Genomic DNA, 23,739 nt, shown 5'->3' on the forward strand with positions numbered 1-23,739 from the left:
ATGTCAATAGTTCAAGTGTTGCAAATTCTCAGGTAATTTAGTGTCACAGATTCCCTAACAGCTATAAGGTCTACATGGTTCTATATAATTATGTTCTGCATACAAGCAAAGATCAAATAAATTTGACAGTCACCGAAAGAATTCTCAAAGAATTTGGCTTTTTAGTTTATAAAGCCCTTTCAAATATATATACATATATGCTACATGTATTAACATTTCTTTTATATATCATAGCTTTTACATTCTCTTTTGGTCTCTGATTTTCAAAGAAATAGCATTATATTAAGAATACAGACCAGACACTTAATTGAACTGTGATGTAAAAAGTCATTTGTATATTTCTGTTTTTTCATAATAGACGCTGGAGACATTTTCTTTTATCTGGTATATGTCAATGTATGTACATGATGTATTTAACATAACAGTACATGTATAAAGTTCATTTGTTCAGCTGTATTTGCATATATATAAATGGCTGATTGCTTGATATATGATTTTTAGGTGTATAATATACTTACAATAACCAACAGCAGGCTGCAGTCATTGCTAACATTAACTGAACAACTCTGTAATTGTAAATAAGTAAAAATTATCACATATTACATGTACATTGTTATCAAATTCCACTTTAAATTGAGTATTATGAGAAAATTGTAACGAGAAACATCATCAATGGATTAAGAAAACAGACCTGTTGTGAAGTGTTTATGCATTTTGGCCAAATATATTGCCAATACAATCATGCATTTCCAGAATATTAAGATAACTGCACAAAAAAAAAATAATCATATTCACATTAACTCAAGAATTAACAGAACCTATAAAAAGTAAAGCTTCTCCACCATTGTTATTCTAATATTTGCACTTGGCAAAATTTAAGTGACTGGCGAATGACAATCTGAAATTTCTGAAGTGACCAAAACAAATACAAGAAGAAACAAAAGGGTAAGATTTTGAGCTGTTATATGGCCTAATTTATATGATAAAGTGAAAATATGGTGCATGCAGACATGTACATGTAAGCTGTGAGCAGTAAAATTACATTATTTTTTAGATCTTCTAGCAGTGTGGATAATAAAGAGATGAGAGGCTTTTATTTGTCTTGTGTTGTCCTGTACAATGTATATTCATAATTTTGGTATTTGCTTGCAATTATGACAGAGTTGCTTTCACACCACTCTAATCTCCTTCATCTCGATAACAAATTACTCTTTTTACCAAAGAACTACAGTGGATTCATTCTTATTTATGGAAATTGGGTAACAAATTTTTGTGGGTTAAGGTGAACCACGAATTTAAATGTTCAACTGAGAACAAATTTTTTTATAAGCTTGTATGCATACTTTGACAAAACCGTGAAATCAAATATCCTTGATTTTTTCCCTCAATCCATGAAAATTGGTTCACACAAAAATAAAAGAATCCACACTTCAGAGTGTGTTCTGAGTGATGTGGCCAAATCAGAATATTGCTCCTGACTGAGAATCCAAAAGGGAATAAACAAGTTTTCAATTTCCTTTTTATGAATGAACTGTCCATGTGGTAATTTGGGAGAAACTCCACAGATGCAGGACGTTTCGACACTGCTAGTTCGGCCACAGTCGTTTTGGCCTATTCAAGGTTTTTATTGTTATAAAGGAAGGAAAATATAATTGTTTCTAGAAACAGCAGATGTTAAGAAAAAATTGGAAAAATACATTTTTATTATACATTTATTTTCTTTGATAATAATATGTATCAATCAATATTGATGAATGTTACAAGAAAATTCTTAAAATGGTGATTATTAATAAAAAAATGAAGTTTTTAACGTAACAAAAAAGATATGATTGTTATTTGAATAGTGAAGAAGATTGTTGTTTTTATCATAAATATATATGTCTATATGTTTTTATCATAAATATATATGTCTATATATTTTCTATTTTCTGTTATAAAAAATATATTAATGAAGCAACAAAGTCAAAGGGAAACGTTATTATTGTATTTTTCATTTTTCTTCTTGTTTCTCAGCAGATGGTGAAGTACACATTATGACTTTCTCAAAGCAAACTTGTCAAAACAATTAATGCATATATATATATATGTTAAGAACAATATGAAATAGAGTGGCCAAATGTCTTGAAAGCAACTCTACAAAGGACACATTGTGACGTAAAGAAATATGCTCTGCAACATTAAATCTTTCCAGGCAAATGTACTTATTGGAAGATCATGTATATATTTTAAGTAATCAGTACACATGGAACTTTGCATTGTGGCTTACAAAAAGTAAGTGAATTACTGATGATAATGATCACAACATTAACCTTTCGAATATTATGTCGTCTTCATACTAGCATAGATGTATATACATCTATGATACTAGTCATCTACAAGCCAGTTGTTTTTATTGGACATTAAATATATAATCAAATACCCTTTATTTGTTGATCTTCTCATAAACAGTTGAATGAGGATTGGACATATTATTCCAACAAATGCCCAAAACCCTGTTACAATGACAACTGGCAGTGTTTTTCTGTCTACCATAACTGCTTTTCGACTGCTTGACAGGAAATAATATCATGTGATCGATTTTGTTACTGGCTGTTAAAAAATGTATAACAATAAGAGCATAGGGAAATATTAAAATTAAGGTACCAGTCATTAAGAAAAAACGCAGAACGCATCCGAAAATAGAAAATTATATCAGGTACCGACACGAGTATATTCCGTACAAAGGGCACTTTTCGTTACGATGTCTTCTAATACGTCCGCGGTCATTGATTTAAATAATATTATTAAATCTTTTTTTAGTAAAATTCACATTTGTTCGATATAAAGATTAAAAAAAAACTAAGTTTTATTTCAATTTTGGGTTATTGTATAAATCAAAAATAGTCACATGATCAAACTATGGCAGACGCCAGTGATCAAAAGAACAAACACACTAACTTTATATAAATCACCCAGATATTCATGTAGATGTGAATGACATTATCTTTAAATATGATTGTCAATTTCAGAAAGTTATTTCCTTCATTTAGAAAGATATCTGAGTGTTCAAGAACATTTAGTAATGTGAAAAATGATTTAAAGACAGAATATGATGCTGTTATAGTTGGTGCAGGTAATTTTTGTTATCCTTTTAAACTCACTTAGATCTAAAGGTCCATCTCAGCATAATTGTTTCATCACTTGGGCCTTGTCATCATCTGAACTTGTTGTACAGCAAGAACTTTTCAAATATCCTGTCTCTTCTTCTTCCAAATACTGCCCACATTCAACATGATGAATATTCTGGCAAGTTGTGCATGATTAAAAACAGGTTATAAACAGGATAAAAACAAATTGTTCTGTTGATTTAGTTTGTGGTTTTGGTGACTTGAGACTTGAATATCTCAAGAGACTTTGCTGTGGCAGTATCTGGTGGCAGTTTGTTCCAATCCTTGACAGTGTTTATGAAGAAGGACCATTTCCTACAGTCTTTGGTGGCTGGCTGTAATAGGTAAGTATGTTGTCCTGTCCGGTTTGAGCTTCTTGTTGGTTTTTGTAGATATTTATTCTTGTCTATGGCTACAAGGTCGTTTGTTATTTTGTAACACATGATGAGTCGTGCTTCTTTTCGTCTTGTTAATGTAAGCTTTTCCATCCTAATTCATTTATCATGTTGCTGACACTTGATCTATTTCTATGTCTGCTGGTTACATATCGTGCAGCTCTTCTTTGTACCTTTTCAATTTTATCTATGTGGTTTTGCTGGTACGGGTCCCATACTGTCGTGGCGTATTCCATTTGCGGTCTTACTAATATTTTATAGGCATGCTCTTTGATGGATTTTGAGCTAATGTGGAGGTTTCGATGTAGGAAACCAAGGCTTCGGCTGGCTTTTCCTGTGATTTTGTTTATATGTTCTCCCCAATCTAGATCATTTGCGATGGTGCAGCCTAGGTATTTAGTTGATGTTTCATGCACCAGAGTATGGCCGTGGAGTTTATAGTCCCACTTGGTTGGCTTTTTCTTTTTTGTAACAGTGAGGACACTACATTTTTCAGGATGGAACTCCATTTTCCAGAGTTCTTCCCATTTTGCCAGTTTGTCCAGGTCTTCTTGGAGTTTATGGCAGTCACTGTCTGATGAAATTGTCAAATAAACCACAGTATCGTCCGCAAACAGTCTCACTGTGGAGTGTAAGCCTTCTGGTAGGTCGTTGATGTAAAACAGAAAAAGACTGGGTCCTAATATTGATCCTTGCGGTACTCCGGATTCTACTTTTACTTTGTCAGATGTTTCGCCTTCAACAACTACTACCTGGGTTCTATTGGTGAGAAATTCCTTTATCCATTTGTTTGTTTTACTTCAGATGCCATAATGGTGTAATTTATGGAGGAGTAAGCTGTGGGACACCTTATCAAAAGCTTTTGAAAAGTCAAGTATTAGCAGATCTGATTGGTTTCCGTTTTCTGTCTGTAAACTTCTAACCTAAATCAAGGATTTGTATAGTCTAACTATACAAATCTTATTATAAATGCAACCAAACTTTATCTGAATGTTTCTTAGGGCATCTTCATACATGCAAACTTCAATCAGGTGGACAAGCATGCCATTTTCAGGAGCCTCTTTTACTCTGAGTCTCCTTTAAGGTGATACTGCCCTTGTATGATTTGTTTTACTTTTCCCCCTTTTATATCTTGAAAATTATAATAGATACATGTAGAGAGAACATAAATAATATGAGACATTAATTGTCATTGTATTTATCCAGATGATGGCTTTGAGAATGCCAAAATATGTTGGTCCAAAAATAAAATATTGTTTGTTTCCCAATCCCAACCAACTCTGAAAAATCTATGACTGTACGTAAAAATTAAATTGTCAAAATGCGGAGAAAATTTTGCTTTCAGTTCTCAAATTCTGCTGTATTGTTGGCCATGCTTTGACTTATGAGTATTATTATTTATACACATACAAGTGTTTAGATTAAAGTCAGAATTGTAATTAGTGATCTAAAGCGCTTAAGTGATGCATATAACTCCTTGATCCGGGTCACCATGGTCACAGAATAATTGAACATGTGGAGATGTAGGTCACACTATGTACTTTCTTTGATCAAATAAAAAAATTTGGGTCTCAAATGTCTTAAAAGAGTTTCTTTAAAATGGACAGATTTTGTGAGATCCTTTTAGAATCTGTGGATCTGACCAAAAACTAAGAACAATGCCACATGAATGCGTTTGATACCAGTTCGATTTCTGTTGCATTTTCCCCTGACCAACATTTTATTAAGGGGGAAATGGTTCGTGCAGAGTATGGAGACATATTCAAAACAGTATCTGTATTGTCATGACAATGATACCAAGTCTGGCTTTTATTTTAATGGGAGAGAACACATTAATTAACTTTAATTCACAATTAAAGTATGTACTATTTGACATTTTTATTGAATTTCAAATACCAAATATCAGGTTTTTTTCGCGTCTGCTTTTTTTTTATGACAAAATTGGCAGGTTTAATTTTCACTGTGTATAATTTTCGCTGAATGGGAAAATACACGCGAAAAAATAACTATCGTATTGTTACAGATGTAAACAACATGAACTTGATTGACTGACAGGTAATTGATTATAAATATAAAATATGAGTACTATAAACGAACATACACATAATTCAGAGAACTTTCAAGGAACGTAAATTATGTACATTAGGGCATGCTAAAAATTAAAGGTTTTGATCATTACAGATATAAAAATATCCATGAAGATGTTATTTATTTTTAATTTATTTTTAAATTATAGGCAAAATGTTCGGGTTATGACACCAATTAATAGATAGTAACTAATTAATATTTTTAACTTGTCACTGATTGCTGTTTTGCCAAAAGGTGTCTGATTAGCCAATTTAGTTATTATGAAAACAGAGATCTTAATCAGGTATGCACATTCTTATGACCTGTCAAACTTGAAAATTAACATTATAATGTATAAAACTTTCAAACAGCATTAAATTTTGGAATATGCAGGGAAATTTTCGCAGGGTCAAATTTTCGAGTTTCTTTAACTGCCGTGAACAAAGCGAAAATTAAACATATGCGAAAATAACCCGATATACGGTAAAATAATAAAAAAACATACATGAGTTTATTTCAAGATACCTTGTAAATGCAAAGGAAACATGTTGGTGAAGGAAAATATTTTAACTTATGATGGTATATTTCTGATTAAGTCCATGTTGCTCACATTTCAAGTACTTCCATCATCTCATTCTATTTTAAGTTTTTGATGTAACATGTAAACTGCTCTTTGTTCTTGACGTGAAAGATTTGATTCTTGCCTGTAAATATTAGCTGTGCATTTAATTTACTGGGAAACTAGGGTATTAAGTTTTTTAAATTTTTATAGGCCGTCAAATTTTTGACAGGACGTATTATGGTATACAAATGTCCGGCGTCCGTCCGTCTGTCTGTCTGTCCGTCTGTCTGTCCGTCCGTCTGTCTGTCTGTCCATCTGTCTGTCCGTCTGTCCGTCTGTCTGTCCGGCGTAAACATGTCGCACCGTAACTTGAGAATGACTTATCTAAATTTCATGAAATTTAACATAGTTGTTTCTTATGATGGTCAAACGATCTGTATACTTTTTGGTGAAAATAAGATTAAAACTTTTTGAGTTACGGGACTTAGTAACTAAAACAGGTGTGTGTTTTTTTTCACATGTCGCGCCGTATCTCAAAAACAATTTATGATTATTGCTTAAAACTTTACACACTTCTTAGTTATATTAATTTTAAGATCTGTATACTTTTTGGTGATGATTCAAAGTTTTATTTTAGAGATATTGAGTATTTTGTTAAAAAAGGGGGAGGGGTTTTTCACATGTCGCGCTGTATCTCAAAAACAGTCTATGATTATTGCTTAAAACTTTACACACTTTTTAGTTATATAAACCTTAAGATCTGTATACTTTTTGGTGATGATTCAAAATTTTATTTTTGAGTTATTGAGTATTTTGTAAAAAAAGGGGGAGGGGTTTTTCACATGTTGCGCCATATCTCAAAAACGATTTATGATTATTGCTTAAAATTTTACACACTTCTTAGTTATATTAATCTAAAGATCTGTATACTTTTTGGTTTTGATTCAAAATTTTATTTTTGAGATATTGATTTTTTTTTTTTAAAAGGGGGGGTTTTCACATGTTGCGCCGTATCTCAAAAACGATTTATGATTATTGCTTAAAAATTTACACACTTCTTAGTTATATTAATCTAAAGATCTGTATACTTTTTGGTTTTGATTCAAAATTTTATTTTAGAGATATTGATTTTTTTGTAAAAAAAAAAGGGGTTTTTCGCATGTTATGCCGTATGTCAGAAACTATTTATGCTTATTGCATAAAAATTCACTGACAAGACGACGGGCGTATCATGTGCTCATGGTGCAGCTGTTTATTTTAGCATTGAATGATCAGTTTGAAAGCATATGTAAATTGTGCATCATAATGTCACTTTCAATGTCTTGGTTAAACTTGATTGCTGAACTTTAAAGTACAAAATGTTTACATGGCAACATTAAGTCAGTTTTCTAGCAGTTTATGTTTGTGAACATTCCTCTTTTTCAGCATGTTCATTATACAATTTCCATGTAAAAACTTTTCATTTTTTGGGGAATAAACAAAATAATTTCCTACCTACCTACCCATAACTGGCAGAGTAGTGTCTGGTTTGGGGAAACAAACAATATTTTGATTTCGGCCTTGATCTGAAATACATAATACCTGCATTCCTATGAAGTGTTGTGTCCTGTTTATTCTTTGAACTTTTTACAATAAATATATATAAACTGTAAACAGTAAAAAGGACAGCAATACAGGATCTACAAGAAAATCAAGTGACAAAACAGTCAATTGATTTCTTGTATGGTTATTGTCCTTTTATGACATTTACAATGTGAGCTAGAATTGCAACAATGTTTCCACAAATCAGATAGGGTGATTTCTCCTTGTGGACAGATAAGAGAGTCTAAGGTTGGTTAGAGCAGGGTTTCACAGTCATAACACATAATATGTTCATTCATAAATAAAATTGAAAAAAAAACTGGACCTTAAAGTTTAATAGTCCATCCATCAGTGAGTTTTTCCATTTATCACAGCCATCCAATTTAATCAAAAAGCCTGTATAGAGCAGCCTAAACCATTATTAATTTTTTTTAATATAAATTCATCAGTTTCCTTTTGGAAAATTTTATTCACACTCATTTTTTTCATGGTTGACATAAGCCATGAATTACTATCTTCAAGGAGATTTATATTTAAATTGATTTCTTTGTCACAAGGTCTGAAACCATAGATTGCGATTTTCAAGTTTCTAGTCTCATATTTATAAACGAAAAAAGAAAAACCTGATGTTAGGTATACACTAATGAGACAACAACCCAACAACACAAAAAAAACAACAAAAAAGAAAAAAGAATCATACAACATCTCCTTATTTTTATATTTAAAGATATTTCATCTTCCTTTTCAAATCGACTGAATTTCAACAATTTGTTAATTTTTTTTTAACTATTTACTCTTTTTTTTTACAGGACATAATGGACTTGTTACAGTAAGTTGTAATCAATGATTTATTAAATCTCTCCTAGAATGTTTGTGTGTTAGACATCTGAAGCAAGACATTTTGGTCAATAATTTCATGAGAATAAATCTATAGAATCGAAGAGCCTGTATTGACCACATGGTGCATAAGTCACATCTATCTTGATTCTTGACCAATGTTAAGAAGTCTTGGTAGTGGTTGCAATCTTCACTGCCAAATAAAAATATCAAATTAGAACTGTAATACAAGCATGACAAGAAAAGGTATATTTAATCTGTCTAATCACCTTTTCTTAGAAATAGTACAATAATATTTCTTCTTTTAGCAAAAATATTTTTATATCGTTTATTACATCATATTATCCTATTTAGGTCCAATGTGAAATAACTTTGATTTGGTCATGATCTTGAATTTCAGACTTGCAAATTTCAACAAAATTAGATTTCAGCAATCAGCATCGGTTCCATGGTAATAATAATCCAGTGTGTAATATGAACATGATTAAGAAAAGTATATGAAAGTTCAAAGAATAGCTGTTAAATACTTTAATTTTTCATAGGGACCTTGTCAAACTGTAGTTTGCATGTGGCCATCTTGGATATCTGATCTGCATTTAAATTACAAGTTCACAGTAGATTTATTAATGTAATAACCTATCTTAAACCTGCATGCTCTGTCTACTAATGATGGATATTCCTCTATTTGCATTCACACTCCATAATAAAACAGGACTCCTTAAAGTAACTTCAAAACATCCATTAGCGACCAACCTCTTTCTTAAAAATCTCTTTAAACAACCAAAAGATTGTATACCTTACCAGGAGCTATAATTGCTTGACAAAGTTTCCTTAAAACCGTTCAGCATGTTTATATTAAAAAAATTTAATGAGCTGATTCCACTTAGTTTGGGAGATATTAAGTACCGGTAGTGCATGAAAAATATGAGGGGGTTACCAATGAGCACCATTTCCCAAATCCTGCTTTTTTGGTAATTTTTTCCACCTTCACACTTTTTTTCCCTTTTTTTCCCCCAGATCCCACCTTTTTTACCCCCTATAGCCAACATTCCTTTTTTCACCCCCTACATCCTACATCCTTTAAAGCCTGTAATCCCCCTCAAACACGCTTACAGAAAATCTCCTGGAAAGAATAGAGTTATTATGGAGGAGATCCCCCACAAACCAAAGGTTACAAGATATGATATTTGTTGTAGGCTGCATACCTACAGAAATCTGGTAAGAATGTGTGTGTGTTAGAAAGAAGACATGTGATTGGTGGAGCTGCTGTCACAGAAGAAATTGTTCCAGGTATGTCAGAATATATTTAATTACTTCTTATTTGAACATTCTGTATGTTATACATATTGTGTTATACATATTATGTTTGTCCTGTAATTTTTGGGAACTTACAGAAAGACAGAATGTTAATGTATTTGTCCATAATTTATAACTTGTTTCATAAAAAAGAGAAAATGGACCTCCATGAGATTAAATGACACATGTACAATATCAGGGGATTGGGGAGAGGGGAGAGGATTTGGGGTCAAAGTGTTCCATAAATCATATCATTTTTTAATAGAAAGGTGGATAAAAAAACTGCAGCCCTATAATTATAGTTTCCCAGCAGGATTTCCTACAGCATGGGCATTAAGGGGCAGAATTCTTAACATGGAACTAGTCAAAGTGGTATTAATGATATACCATATATATACTTAAAATGATTCTTAGTATTTTTTTTTAGGTTTTAAGTTTTCAAGAGCATCTTATGTGTTGAGTTTATTGAGACCACAAATAATATCAGATTTAGAGCTGAAGGTACATATTATAGTTAACAGAAAGAAATTACAATTTTACAAATTTAAACCTTTGATTAAAAGAGGGTAGATAACTACCGTACACTTATAAATTAAGAAAGTTGAATTTTTCATACTGTCATCAATAGTTTGTTTTTATTGTTAGGCATCCTAGTGGTTTTTATTCTGATAATCACTGTCATGACTGTGGATTTATTTATTTTTCTTGGATACCATTTTTTATGGTTTGAGTATAAGTTACTGTTTCAGGCTTTCTTTATTTTGTAGTAACATAGTAAGCCTATCTCAAATAACTAAAAATTTTCAGTTTTATCGAATTCTCAAGCAATTATTAAATTTACGTTTTTCCTTCACCCATAATCAACAAAGATGATTTATGTCCCGCAAATATCAATGAATCCACAGTACTTACTGACAGAAGTTTACATAATAACAAATAAAACCATCAGTTTTCATGTACCAGTATTCAAAAAACTTATTTTACAAGTTGTGTCCCTTTGGTATCTTTCGCCTCTCTTTTGTGTCATTTTAAACGGGAAAAATATGAGATACTAATCAAAATTTTGTTTGAATAAAGTTAAAACAATTGAATTATTTTTATGACCAGTTTACAATAGTAGAGAGGCATTATGTTTTCCAGTCTGTGCATGTTTCTGTTCATCCTTTCATCCCATATAAGGTTAAAATTTAGGCTTAAGGTAGGTTAAAGTTTTGGTTTTCAAACTTTGTTACTTTGTTAAAACTTGTACTCATGCTTATTATGAATAGAACTGTATAAATTATATGCCAAATAAGGTGTTGACCCAAATTTCAATATTCACTGAAAATGCAAATATAACAAATCAAGCAGGGCATGGACACATAATCTTGTTCTTCATGATATTTGTTTTGAAATAATATTTTTATTACAGAAATATGGACTAAAAGTTTACCTGCGAGATCCTAATTCCTATACACCTCTTATAAAACCTGGTGGATTAAATGGACAAGCTAAATCCCTTCTACTTGGAAGAGACACAGAAGAGAATGTCAGACAGATAGCCCAGTTCTCTAAAAAAGATGCAGAAGTATAACTTTTTATTGATAATTCATATTTACTCTAATAGTATCACTCATTCTTTGAAAATATTGTCATACTTGTGGATTAAAATTGGTAAGATGAAATTTAGTGCTTTTGGCCAGAATTACAAGCAATTAACCGTGATATCCAAATTCCTATGGAAAAAAAATGTCACTGAAAATTTTTAACTGGGTCTTCTGTTGTCTATTTATTTTTCATACAAAAATTAAATTCTTTTATACAATATTTTAATAAGTAGATTTTGTATGATTACCAATGTGACAACTATCCATTGACAAAAGGACAAATATGTAAACAATTACAAGTCACTGTTTGACCTTCAAAAATGAGCAAAACTATTTCCATACAGAAAGCCATAAAAGGCCCAAGTGTGACAAAATACTTGAAAGAAAACTTAATATAACTTTTAAAAGATGACATTTTAGAAATTTAGTAGCATAGCACCTAGTTTCTGGAAAAACCTTCACCAGATAATGTGTGCTAGAGACCTGAAGGTCATGAAGCAAATTACAAGAAATAGCGGTAGAAATGATCATGACTGTTTAAGAGTAATAAGTAATAATGTAGTCATGTAATTTATAAACTGAGAATTTAGTCAGCATCTACTATCTAAATCATGCAACCTATAAAACCCTGGCTACTGATATTGAGGCGTTGATAGTAATGTACACCTGGTGAAAAGCTAAACAACACCCTTAATTTTTTCAATTGTCATACTTGGAATAAGATTAAAGCTGCACCTTTTTAAGCATCACTAATTGACAACAGCTGTTAAAAACACCTAACAATAGCTTTTAAAAAATATGGTAAACTAATCAATATTAAAAGATGAGGGCTGATTTTTGAAGAAGAGCTTGTTTAATTAACCCTGCCAGGTATCTGTTTCAAGACAGGAACCTGATCGATGGTTGTCTTTTGTAATATTCTAGTGCTTTTGTTATTTGGAGAATTTGGTTTTAATGACATATCTTCAGTAGTTTCTGCTTAATTCATTCACAATTGTTTTAAGACTTCAGATGATTTACAGCTTACCATATTGTATCAACACCATTTATTAATGTAAATTGACCTCTTCTCCAGATTTCATTTTGTTATTTTTGTCATTGGGTTGCTGTTCCATTGAAGTTGATTGAAGCATACCCAACATCTCTCTTTCTCTATACTGACAGCTTGTTTTTTTTAATAAAGGAAAAATTTCACTAAAAAGACTGTTATGACTTTAGAAATTTCATGATAATATACATTTTATTCTAGATGTTTGTGCAATATGAACATATGTTAGAGAGAATTGTAGCTGCCATTGAGCCTTTATTAGACTCAAATCCAGTATATTTACCTCATGTCCTGTCGTCTGCTACTTTCAAAGAAAAATTGTCACAGTTGCCATCATTGAAGTCACTGATCCAATCAGGTATGAGGAATAAATGTATATGATTAAGAAAAATTTGCTTAAGTTCATTACTTTTGTAAGTAGTATTTTTTCTTCATGTGAATCATATATGTGAAGCATAGTGACTATTTTTAAACCTTTAAAAAAGGAGATCTCCAGATCTTCTAGCATTTCTAAAGAATATTTTGTAAAGAAATATTTGTCATAGTATCCATATTATAGTGTTTTTCAAAACATTTTTTGTTGCTTTTTGTAGTTTAAATACTAATGTTTAAAATATTTTTACAATAAACTTTTATATGAATCAATCAAAAATGAATTAATTTGCTAAAAACAACATATCACGAAACTAGAAATTCTCTTGTGTTGTAAACAAACAATGCTTCCACAATAATAAATATTTTTTTTGAAGATAATTTCAAATTATTGAAAAAATATAGACAGCTCCCACTTATATTTGGTAACTTGGGTAGATTTGTGACTGCTAAATGACCAGCAGACCCTAAAAACCCAACATATATATTTTCAGTACCTTCTGAAGAAAACGATGTTGCAGCATTTACAGAATTGATGACAGCACCAACAACAAAGGTTTGTGTATTATTCAATGTTATTATGTAAACAACTACAGGTCATCATTCAGCCTTCAACTATGAGCAAAACCCATACTGTATAGTAAACTATAAAAGGCCTCAGATAATATGACAGCGCCAACAACAATGAAATTGTGTATTATTCAATGTTATTATGTATTGAACATGTTTGAAAATAACTTATAAGAAAGTATGAAAAATTATAAAATGTGTATATTTTACCATATCTACCATAAAAAAGCAAGATTCTGATTATTGTAAATGTATTGATATTTTTCTGATTCTAACCATTGTATAACAATGCCCAGAAGCTTCAATGATATTGCCTGGTGCAAGTTATCAAAAATTATTACATTGTTAAAAATTAAGGGTTAAACTTGATATTGTCAAGTAAAATATTTCTGATGCAAAAAAAATATATTTTGTATTGATCTTAATAAAATGATTTAGACAAAAACCATTCAATTATTAAAGTTCCAGATTTTTATTGACAGATTTTAGATAAATGGTTTGAATCTGAGCCACTAAAGGCAACATTAGCTACAGACTCTGTGATTGGTGCAATGATTAGTCCAAAAACACCTGGAAGTGGGTAAGACCATTGATATTAAAAGAGACGTATTTTGTTGAAAAAAAAACCCATTAAGTACCAGTGTGTCTTTATAATAAAGAAGCAGACTTTGAGACTCTGAGAATAAATATTGTATATGTACTAAAACGGGAGTTAACTGTACAAAATTATATCTGACAGTACAATGTTATCATGCAATGTTTCTATTTGATTTTTTGTTATTGGTAAAAAAAAAATTTTGATTGTACTTTTTGCATTTTTTCCAAGCATACCTACAAAAGTTGGATACATGTAACAAATATTATTTCGACCCCAAAAAAAAAGTGTTGGAAGAAAATTGATATACTTTGATAAATTTAGTTTCTATAATATAGGTATGTATTGTTACATCATGTAATGGGAGAATTGGAAGGAATAAAAGGAGCTTGGGGCTATGTAGAAGGAGGAATGGGATCAGTATCACAAGCCATTGCAAACTGTGCTACAGATCATGGAGCATCAGTCTTCACCAATAAAGTTAGTACTGTGGATTCATAATTATTCGTGGGATACCAATTTTTCGTTGATTTAGTGGGTAAAGGTGAACCACAGTATATAAATAACACATAAATGAGAGGGTGATAGAGCAGATTGTTACCCCGAGAAAACATTGTCAACTGAGGCGAAGCCAAGGTTGACAATGTTTTTTCGAGGGGTAAAAATCTGCTCTATCACCCTCTCAGATATGTGTTATTTGATTTATTATACTGAATGTTCTGTTATTACTGTCTATTAAATTTCAAATTCAAAGTAATAAACTATGTCGTCTTGTACATAGCAATCATCCATATTTATTAAAGCTCACACCTGAGAAAGCGTCTCCGTGAAGGGTAATAGAGTATTTGCCGTGGCATAGAGTAAATTGTCTCCCTCGTATTAACCAATCAAAATCTGGCATTTTGACATGAAGTATAATAAATTTAAGGATGTTCGCTCCTCTTGTTTTTGAATTTTTGCCAGATATTTGGAATCCTCTGTAGTGTCATTAAAAAAATTCCCCGCTAACCCCTACTTTTCTTTTTATAATTTTATTACTAATAGTTTAAAAAGCCATATTTGAAAATCCTATAAAATCCTTGTTATTTTTTCTTAATTTTTGAAAGAAAAAGGGTGCCAATGTTAAATGTAAGAAAAGTCTAAAGAGAATTATTTCCCGCCAAATTTTCAATTACTTATATCTTTAAAACAAGCACACGGACCCAACATTTTTTTCTGCTTTTTCAATTCCATTATTTATATACTATCAGTTTATAATAGTCTTTTAAAAAGCTTGTTATTTTGAAACAGAGTAGCTAACATCCTTAAATGTTCAACTAAGTACAAAATTTCTATAGGCTTTTGGGTATGCTTTGGCAAAACCAAGAAATCAAATATCCAAGAAATTTGAATTTTTCCTCGATCAACGAAATTGTAATCCACAGTAGGTCATGTAAAATTTCGATTGCATGTGCTTCTACATTACTTATGTCGTATGATCTTATTGTGAATTTCTTAGATCATCAAAATCATAAAATATTTTGCAGTGACTTTTTATGAGTAAGATCTTAAATTTTGAATTTATAACCCACTAAACAAAGATTTTTGCACCAGCAACAAATATTGACAAGCAAAAATAGAATAACTTGTAAATTATTATGTTTTATGGAACAAGTCCAATTTTTTTAAGATTGTATTATTATATTGAAGTTAAAGGTTGAAATAATTTTTTTAAGAGTTTCTTTATTAGCGATAAGCATCTTAAATTTTTTTATGTGTATATCCTTCAAACTTTCACACAAGAATACGAATGGTGTTTATAACTTCATCTTCAACTTCTAAATTAAACTCAATGATTAAAATTCTTCTTTTTTCAAGATGGCTGAGATCCCGTTTTCATATCAGTCATGCATCTGCTTTGTTAAGGCATAAATTAACAGTTTGTATAAGTATTTTCACAGTGGTCGATTCAGGGGCATAATGCTCCCATTGGATTGGATTGGAAAATATGTCAATTTTTAGCTTAAAATCATCCAAAATATTTTTCAACTTGCTACGCTCTGGGTAATATATTCAGTTTTATGGAATTACGCCCCCTTTCAAAAATACTGCATCTGCCCTTGTTTCTTTTATTTGAATAACTGAACTGATGTTAATTTCAGCCTGTGTCCAGCATTATTGTAGAGAACAATGAAGCAAGAGGAGTGATGTTGGAGGATGGAACAGAAATAAAAGCAAAAGCTGTTCTGTCAAATGCAACACCCAAAGTCACCTTTTTAGATTTATTACCACAGGTAATTTTGAAAATATGTGTATACTAAAAGCATATAACTTATGAAATTTTTGTCTAATCACAGATTTCAATTTCATGTCATAATTCATTATGAATAAACAGGTAAAACTGTAAGATATGTTGATATAATAAACATCAATCATGCGTCACATACATGTATGAAAAAAGTGCATAATGGAATCCACAGTACGAGTAGCTATGTTGGATACAAAATGTTATGTGATTTACTTGAGTATCATATTGTATAATCTTCATTATAGTACTGAAGGAAAAGCTTGAATATTTTTTACAAAATTTGGAAATCATCCTACGAAGACAAGTTTCCATGACAAGGAGGTCAAATTTACATACTAGGAGTAAAAATTTGCATATAAATTTTTTTTTTGCATAAAATGAATATTTAATAGAGAACATTTCTCAACCGACCTTCTATTTTACTGTCATAAATAGAAATAAAACATCTACAAATGAAATGTTTAAACTTTGGATAATTCTTACATATTTTAACAGCAAGGAATAAAGGCATGATATACTAACTAGTTCTGTTTAAATATTGTTAAATACCATACTCATGGGCCTCTCATGAATACTGCCTACGGTATTTCAATTAAACTTTTCAGGAGATTTCATGAAACTTAATAGAAGTGTTTTTTTTCTGATTTTGTGTTTGTCTTTATGAAGGGCAGTATTCAAACCGATAACTGAGATAACTTAGCCAACTTCCTGTAGTAGCGAGCACGTTTTGACCATACTTTCCAATTTGTATGATTTCTTTTATTTCCTTGTTCCAGTAAGTAGTCATCCTGTTGGTATCGGACTGTGCAGGTATTTTATTGTCTGTTTTAATTTTTACAACATATATGGTCGAATTATGTAAAGGGGAGGTTTTGTGCATGTAAAACCGGGTTATTGTTTACCAGATTTTTGCTGCTACCAAGGCTGTCTTAAGCATGAGTTGTTTGTTTTTTGTTTTTGTTTTTGTTGGCTTTTTTCTCAGAGATTCTGGTTGGTGATGGTAAGTGTGATCTATTGTACTGTCGGATATTTTTTTGGTGATTCCTGTTATTATTTTTATGTATTTTAAAACATATAACTAAGTTAATATCTTGAAAATATATTGAAAATATAATATACACAAGTGACTAAAGTGAAATAATATACACATGTGACTAAAGTGAAATAATATACACATGTGACTAAAGTGAAATAATATACACATGTGACTAAAGTGAAATAATATACACATGTTACTGAAGTGAATAGATATGCACATGCGACTAAAAAGAAGTTATTTTCATTTAAAGTTCCAATTACTTGTATGTGAAAATTAGAATAATCAACTTGAAAGTTAAAACTACATGTATTAAGTGAAACATTTTGAAGTGTTCAATTTTTCATTAAAGAAAAACTTGTTTTGAATGTATATATATTTTTAATATTTCAATAGGGCAGCTTACCACAGGATATAGAATTAGATGTTAGGAGTATCTCTTATGAATCACCAGTCACAAAAATTAATGGTTTGTATAATTTGAAAAATATCATGGAATATATACTTTTTATTTTAATCAAAATCATGATTAAACTGATTTTATGCTTCTAAATGGGAGGCTTGCTTTGTTTTAATTTTGTTGAATATGTTAGTTTCACAGGGGTTCATGGTGTTTATATTGAGTTCTTTTTAGCTTCGCATGTTTATTAAAATTTCAGTGGAGCTTTAAATGATATAAGAAATAGTCTTGATTTCTTATGCTGAAAGATAATTGATTCAACATATGCCCAAGAATATTTCAACATATGCCCAAGAATATTTCAACATATGCCCAAGAATATTTCAACATATGTTGAAATAAAAATTAATCATATGCATACTTTATCTTAACACACAATGTATATACTAAAATATATTTTGCATATATGTAAAATTTCATTAATGGAATAAAGCAGGCATGGGTATATTCTTCTATCTTTAGAGAAAATTTGCTTATTAGAAATGAGATTATGACTAAATATTTAAATTTTATACTTTAATAGTCTTTAACCCAATTGTTTTTATAGAAGTTATTGGTCATTCCTTAGTTATCTTGACTCCAATTAAATTCTACACTCAAGAATATTTAATAATAAGAAAAATAATATGTTAAGTAATTATTTTTTAATTGTATTACAGTTGCAGTAAAAGAACTTCCAAACTTCCTGGCAGACCCTAACAGACAGAAAGGGGAGGTAATGCCACATCACCGAGCTACAATACATCTTAACTGTGAACATTCAGACTTAATCCACGATGCCTATTTAGATGCACAGCGAGGAACATTTTCAAAGAGGTGTCTTATGAGTATTCTGTAGAAAGTTATAGGAATTGTAAAGTCTTGTTTTAGTATATGCAAAATCATTGTTGATTATTAAATTAAAGATTAATTGATTGTTTGTTGCTTAACGTCTAGTGGCAAATATTTCATGCATGTTCAGGATGATTGAAGTAAAGTAACTTTGATGTAATGTGAAATCTGTTACAGTACAGTTGTAGTTACATGTGTACATTATATAATTGTGGAACAGTGGTAAATACATTATTTCCCCCTTTTTCAGGGGCAGACATTTTTTCTTGTTGCTCAGAATGTCTATCATTCTGGAAAGTGGGTCTTTTAGTCCATACAGATGACTAATGGACTAAAAGACCCACTTTCCAGAAGGATAGACAATATGAGGAACAAGAAAAAAATGTCTGTCACAGAAAAACTTCAAATTTTCCATAGGCTTGTATGCAGACTTTGACAAAACCATGAAATCAAATATTCATAAAAATTCAATTTTTCCTTACTCCATGAAAATAAGTACAAAAGGATATACATCAGTCCACAGTATTCTTTGCACAACATTGTAAGCAACTTGTTTGGATTTGTTCAATGTTAATTAATTCATCCCATATTAAGCCTCTTTAATAGACTTGTAAATTTATTCCCATAAAGTCTTTTGTTGAATAATAAAAAAAAGAACAAGTAGACCTTATTCTCTTCCTTTTCAGTCCAATGATAGAAATGGTAATACCAAGTAGTTTAGATCCAACTTTAGCACCACCAGGTAGCCATGTTTGTTTGCTGTTTACACAATACACACCATATGATTTACGTGATGGTCAGTGGGATGATGCTACCAGGAATCTGTATGCTGATACAGGTAATTGTTAACTGACAGACAGGTTAAGTACTCTGAGATTACTTTCAATAATTGTGAGTAAGAATTTAAGAAATAATTCTTGCATGCCATGATCTATTCTCATTTTTTACAGTATATGAAGTGTATTCCATGTAAATGGTATATTTGACTGTTTAAAAGATCAAAATGTTGTTATGTGGTCATGATATAATTTGCTAAAAAAGTAATCTATATTTAATGCATAGATGTAGCTATCAATATCTAGCTGATAAATTGTTCCAACCAGAGCTAGGACCATCTTGAAAATGTTAAGTGCATGTAGAATTTTGTGTCATGAATTATGCACTGCATACCTTCATTTTCATTTATTTCAGTTTTTGACATCATTGAGTCTTATGCTCCTGGATTCAAAGACAGCGTAGTAGGAAGAGATATACTAACACCACCTGATATAGAGAAAATATTTGGTTTAACAGGAGGGGTAATATTTTTTAACCATTTAAAAAAGGCATAATGACTTTTTATGTCAAATTGTGATATTTGAATAAGCTATTTCCATATAACCTACTTTTGACTCAGGTGTATATAATTTTTCAGCAGGTTACCTACTCAGAGGTAGAACATTCTGTCAAGGTAGAGTAAATAAAAAAAAAGTAAAACCTACCTTACAATCAGTGCAATTTGGGGGGGAAATTAACTGGCCCGAGAACACAGTTATTTCGTAGTGCATTTCTTTTAGACAATAAATTCAAATTAAAAAAATCGCACCTGCTCTATCTCAAAAAGATTTTCACAGTGTAGTGTACTACTATTGGGACAAATAATTTCAAAATTATAGAAAAGTCTACCAGCTCTAACTCAAAATATTGACAATTCTATGTTAAGGGGGTCTAAAATTCAGTTTGACAGCTTCAGACATACTAGTTTTTGACTTTTTTGAACTGGACCAAATCACTACTTAACATAAAGATTCAGCACCCAAATTTTTTTAACATGTAATTTCATCTCTTGACTTAATATTTCATGCATGAAATATAAAGAAATAAATTTGGAAAGTGTATGAAAACAAAATTTGCAAGTTATACACTGTCCACACTAGGGACTATATTTGTAGACAACGAAAATCTAAGGACGATAACTGTGTCCTCGGACCAACTGTTTTATGTTATCTATACTCAACACAATCATTGGAAGACAGTTACTTTTCCACAAAAATTTGTTTGCTCTTAAAATATTTTTCATTAATGATTGATTACACAATATTGTTTATTGGATGAAATCTGAATATTAAATGAAGTTAATGCTATGTACAGCTCAAAATACACTGACTGAACATAAAATGCTTGTTGTCAATCGAGAAAGATGGGAGATAACTTATCACAAAAATTTCAAACTTTGTATTATTTTTGTTATTAATCTGATTTATAAGCAACCTCCTTTTCTTTAAAGACAAAATGGAATCAAGAAGAAAAAAATAGTGCATTTAGAAAAATTTAAGGTTATTTATTTTGCAAGACAAAAGCAGGGGTTGTAATTTTAATGTCTACTGTTTTTATTTATGATGATTTGCTTTATAGAGAAGTGAATTGACATGTTATCTATTTTTACAAATACTTATTTACATATTTTCAGAACATATTTCATGGATCCATGTCACTGGATCAGTTGTACACCTCTCGTCCAATCACAAAACTGAGTAATTATAAATGTCCAATCAAAGGCTTGTATCTCTGTGGATCTGGTGCCCACCCAGGTATACCTTTTTTACAAATATGTTTAATTTAATATTGCATGAAAAACCCACAATACACAACCATTATTGTTAGAATTTTGAGAAAAATTGCATTTGTATGCTTGATCTATGATTGACAAATAAATTTCACTCTGTGTGTCCATCATGATAAAAAAAAGATAAGCATTCAGTAGTCTGCTGTAACCAATTTAGAAATTGTATTCAGCACAGACCTTAAAATTTTGAAACAACAGTATGCACCTGTGTGTCAACATCATCTATGTCTGTGCTCGAACAATTTCTTCAACCAAAACAACAAATATCATATGTTGAGAACAAACTGGTAGATATTTTTTCAGAAATTTAAAAAAAATGACTTTTCAGGATTGTTTTGGCTGATTATAGTCTTCAAACAGATTACATTTCACACATTCAGGACACCAACATTTAAGTATGATATGAATACTTTGTTTAAGGACTTTTGAAAGTTGTTTTTGTAAATTTTTCTGTTGTCAACTGATTTAACAAGAAAATGTTAAAAAAAATGTACTTTTCCTTCAATTTTTGTTTGATATAAATACTTATCACATCTTTTTTTAGAATTCTTTGCAATGAGGAAACATTCTATCTAAGTATGTGAAATGTTGAAAAAAATTATTTCATCACAAACATAAATAATATTACTACACAATTAAGAGTCTGTTTGATTAGAAATTTAGAAAGGTGTATTAATTTTTAAGGCTATTGTTTCAGAAAGTATATGGATCTTGTTAGCCTACTACAAAATTTCTAAATTTAACTATAGCAACTTAATAAATGTGTATTTTCATCAAAAATTACTATCAGAGGTAGACGTGTACAATTCAGATAATGATGAAATGGTTAAATTTAAATATAGTGTTTATGTTGATATTTGATTTCTTTTATGTGGGTATCATTTGGGTCTAAGCGGGACGCGGGATTAGCCGATTTTTTTGTAAATGTGACTCATGAAAGTCAATTATTGTGCGTGAAAACAGGAAACAAAGTTGGGGCAGGACACGTGAAATTACAAGCGTTATTATTACAATGATAAGGGGGATAAGGGAATCTGACAATACAATAAATGGGATCCGGAATCAGACCCCTCCAACGAGACCCCCTTTTATGTTTTATCAAATAAGGCCAAGGAAAATATCTTAGAAGAATACTATACATGCTATAATACAATCTGATTAAAACACAGATCCTATGTTGCTTTTGCTTACAATGCTCCTTCTACTTTCTGTTTTGAAGACCATGATAATTATCAGAACAGAATGTGGGAAAGAGCATTGTCAGATCCTTATAAGCCAGCGTGGACTCAGGATCTGCATTTTAATCAGATTGACTATAATAAAACAAAACACATAATTTAGTCAGTGTCACATGAGACAATACTAGTAGGTCAAATATACAATCTATATATGATTCTTACCACTGTATTTTATGTTTATTTTTAAGGTGGTGGTGTAATGGGTGTACCAGGTAGACAAGCAGCACTAGTGGCTTTAAAAGATCTTAAATAATTCGCACAAAAAATAGAAATTTGATTATGTTAGTAAACGTGATATTAATGTCTTTCCTAGAACATTTTAAAATTCTAAACGAAGTCATGAAAATTATGCAGTACTCAGGTTGTTACACCATAAAACCTGCATTCGCTAACCAAATTTTTTAATATTTTTGTTTAAAAAATGTCATGTGATAACACTGAAGATGGTATGATGAAATTTAAGATGAATTTCATGTAAAATCACATCAGTGAAGCTGTTTCACAGAACCAATGAGTTTACTACCTAACAGTTCAAAATAAAAATCATTTTGAGCTGACTGATTGCATAAAAGTTGGTTAACACATTTATTGTTTATAGTGTAATAAATAAGCTATTTGGTTGTGAAATTTTTTTTTTCTTAACATTCCTGTGACTTTGAGACGATTATTATTATGTACTTTAAATATATTTTATACAATATTTTTGTGTATCATTTACAAATAAGAAAATTGTGTATATTTACAATTGCAATTTACAGCTGTGAAATCCATATTGTTCTCTTATAATGTACCACATGTATAAAATCTCAACATGATGAGACTCATTTACAGCAATATAATGTGTTTAAAGGCTGAGTCAGAATTGTCTAGTATTAAATTGTCTGTTTTGATTTTGTTATATTATTATCTTCCTTTGATGCTTTTTACTAAAACATGTAATTAACTTCACTTTAAAGTACCATTTATTGTCTCGCCTTGACAGAGTCAAAAAGTGAGACATAGGTATGCTGTTTCCGGCATCGGCTGCGTCAACAATGAATTAGTTTGTGATTAGGTCTAGTTTATAGTGAACCACAAGTGGAAGGTCAATGATATTTTGTATACAGTTGTATAAGCATTGGCACATCTCAGTTCCATGGAGATTATTTGGCCCTGCCCCTCAGTCATGGTCTATTGATTTTGAAACTTTTGCTTAGTTTACATGTATTAGTTTGTGATTAGGTCAGT

The 23,739-nt window shown here is 30.7% G+C and overlaps 1 protein-coding gene across 1 annotated transcript; it reads left to right on the top strand.

Annotated features, from left to right (window-relative positions):
* The first annotated feature begins 2,904 nt into the window (after positions 1-2,904).
* LOC127733018 (pyridine nucleotide-disulfide oxidoreductase domain-containing protein 2-like) lies at positions 2,905-23,402 on the top strand. The gene is made up of 16 exons (XM_052242270.1): positions 2,905-3,112; positions 8,561-8,580; positions 9,785-9,878; positions 10,312-10,385; positions 11,296-11,451; positions 12,720-12,876; positions 13,385-13,446; positions 13,943-14,040; positions 14,394-14,535; positions 16,197-16,328; positions 17,775-17,847; positions 18,498-18,654; positions 19,356-19,507; positions 19,861-19,967; positions 21,119-21,239; positions 22,701-23,402. The coding sequence occupies exons 1-16, from the start codon at positions 2,974-2,976 to the stop codon at positions 22,763-22,765; spliced, it is 1,749 nt and encodes a 582-aa protein (XP_052098230.1). The 5' UTR covers positions 2,905-2,973; the 3' UTR covers positions 22,766-23,402.
* The last annotated feature ends 337 nt before the right edge of the window (positions 23,403-23,739 follow it).

Source organism: Mytilus californianus, unplaced genomic scaffold, assembly GCF_021869535.1.
Source record: "Mytilus californianus isolate M0D057914Y unplaced genomic scaffold, xbMytCali1.0.p SCAF_3, whole genome shotgun sequence".
NCBI classification, from domain to species: domain Eukaryota; kingdom Metazoa; phylum Mollusca; class Bivalvia; order Mytilida; family Mytilidae; genus Mytilus; species Mytilus californianus.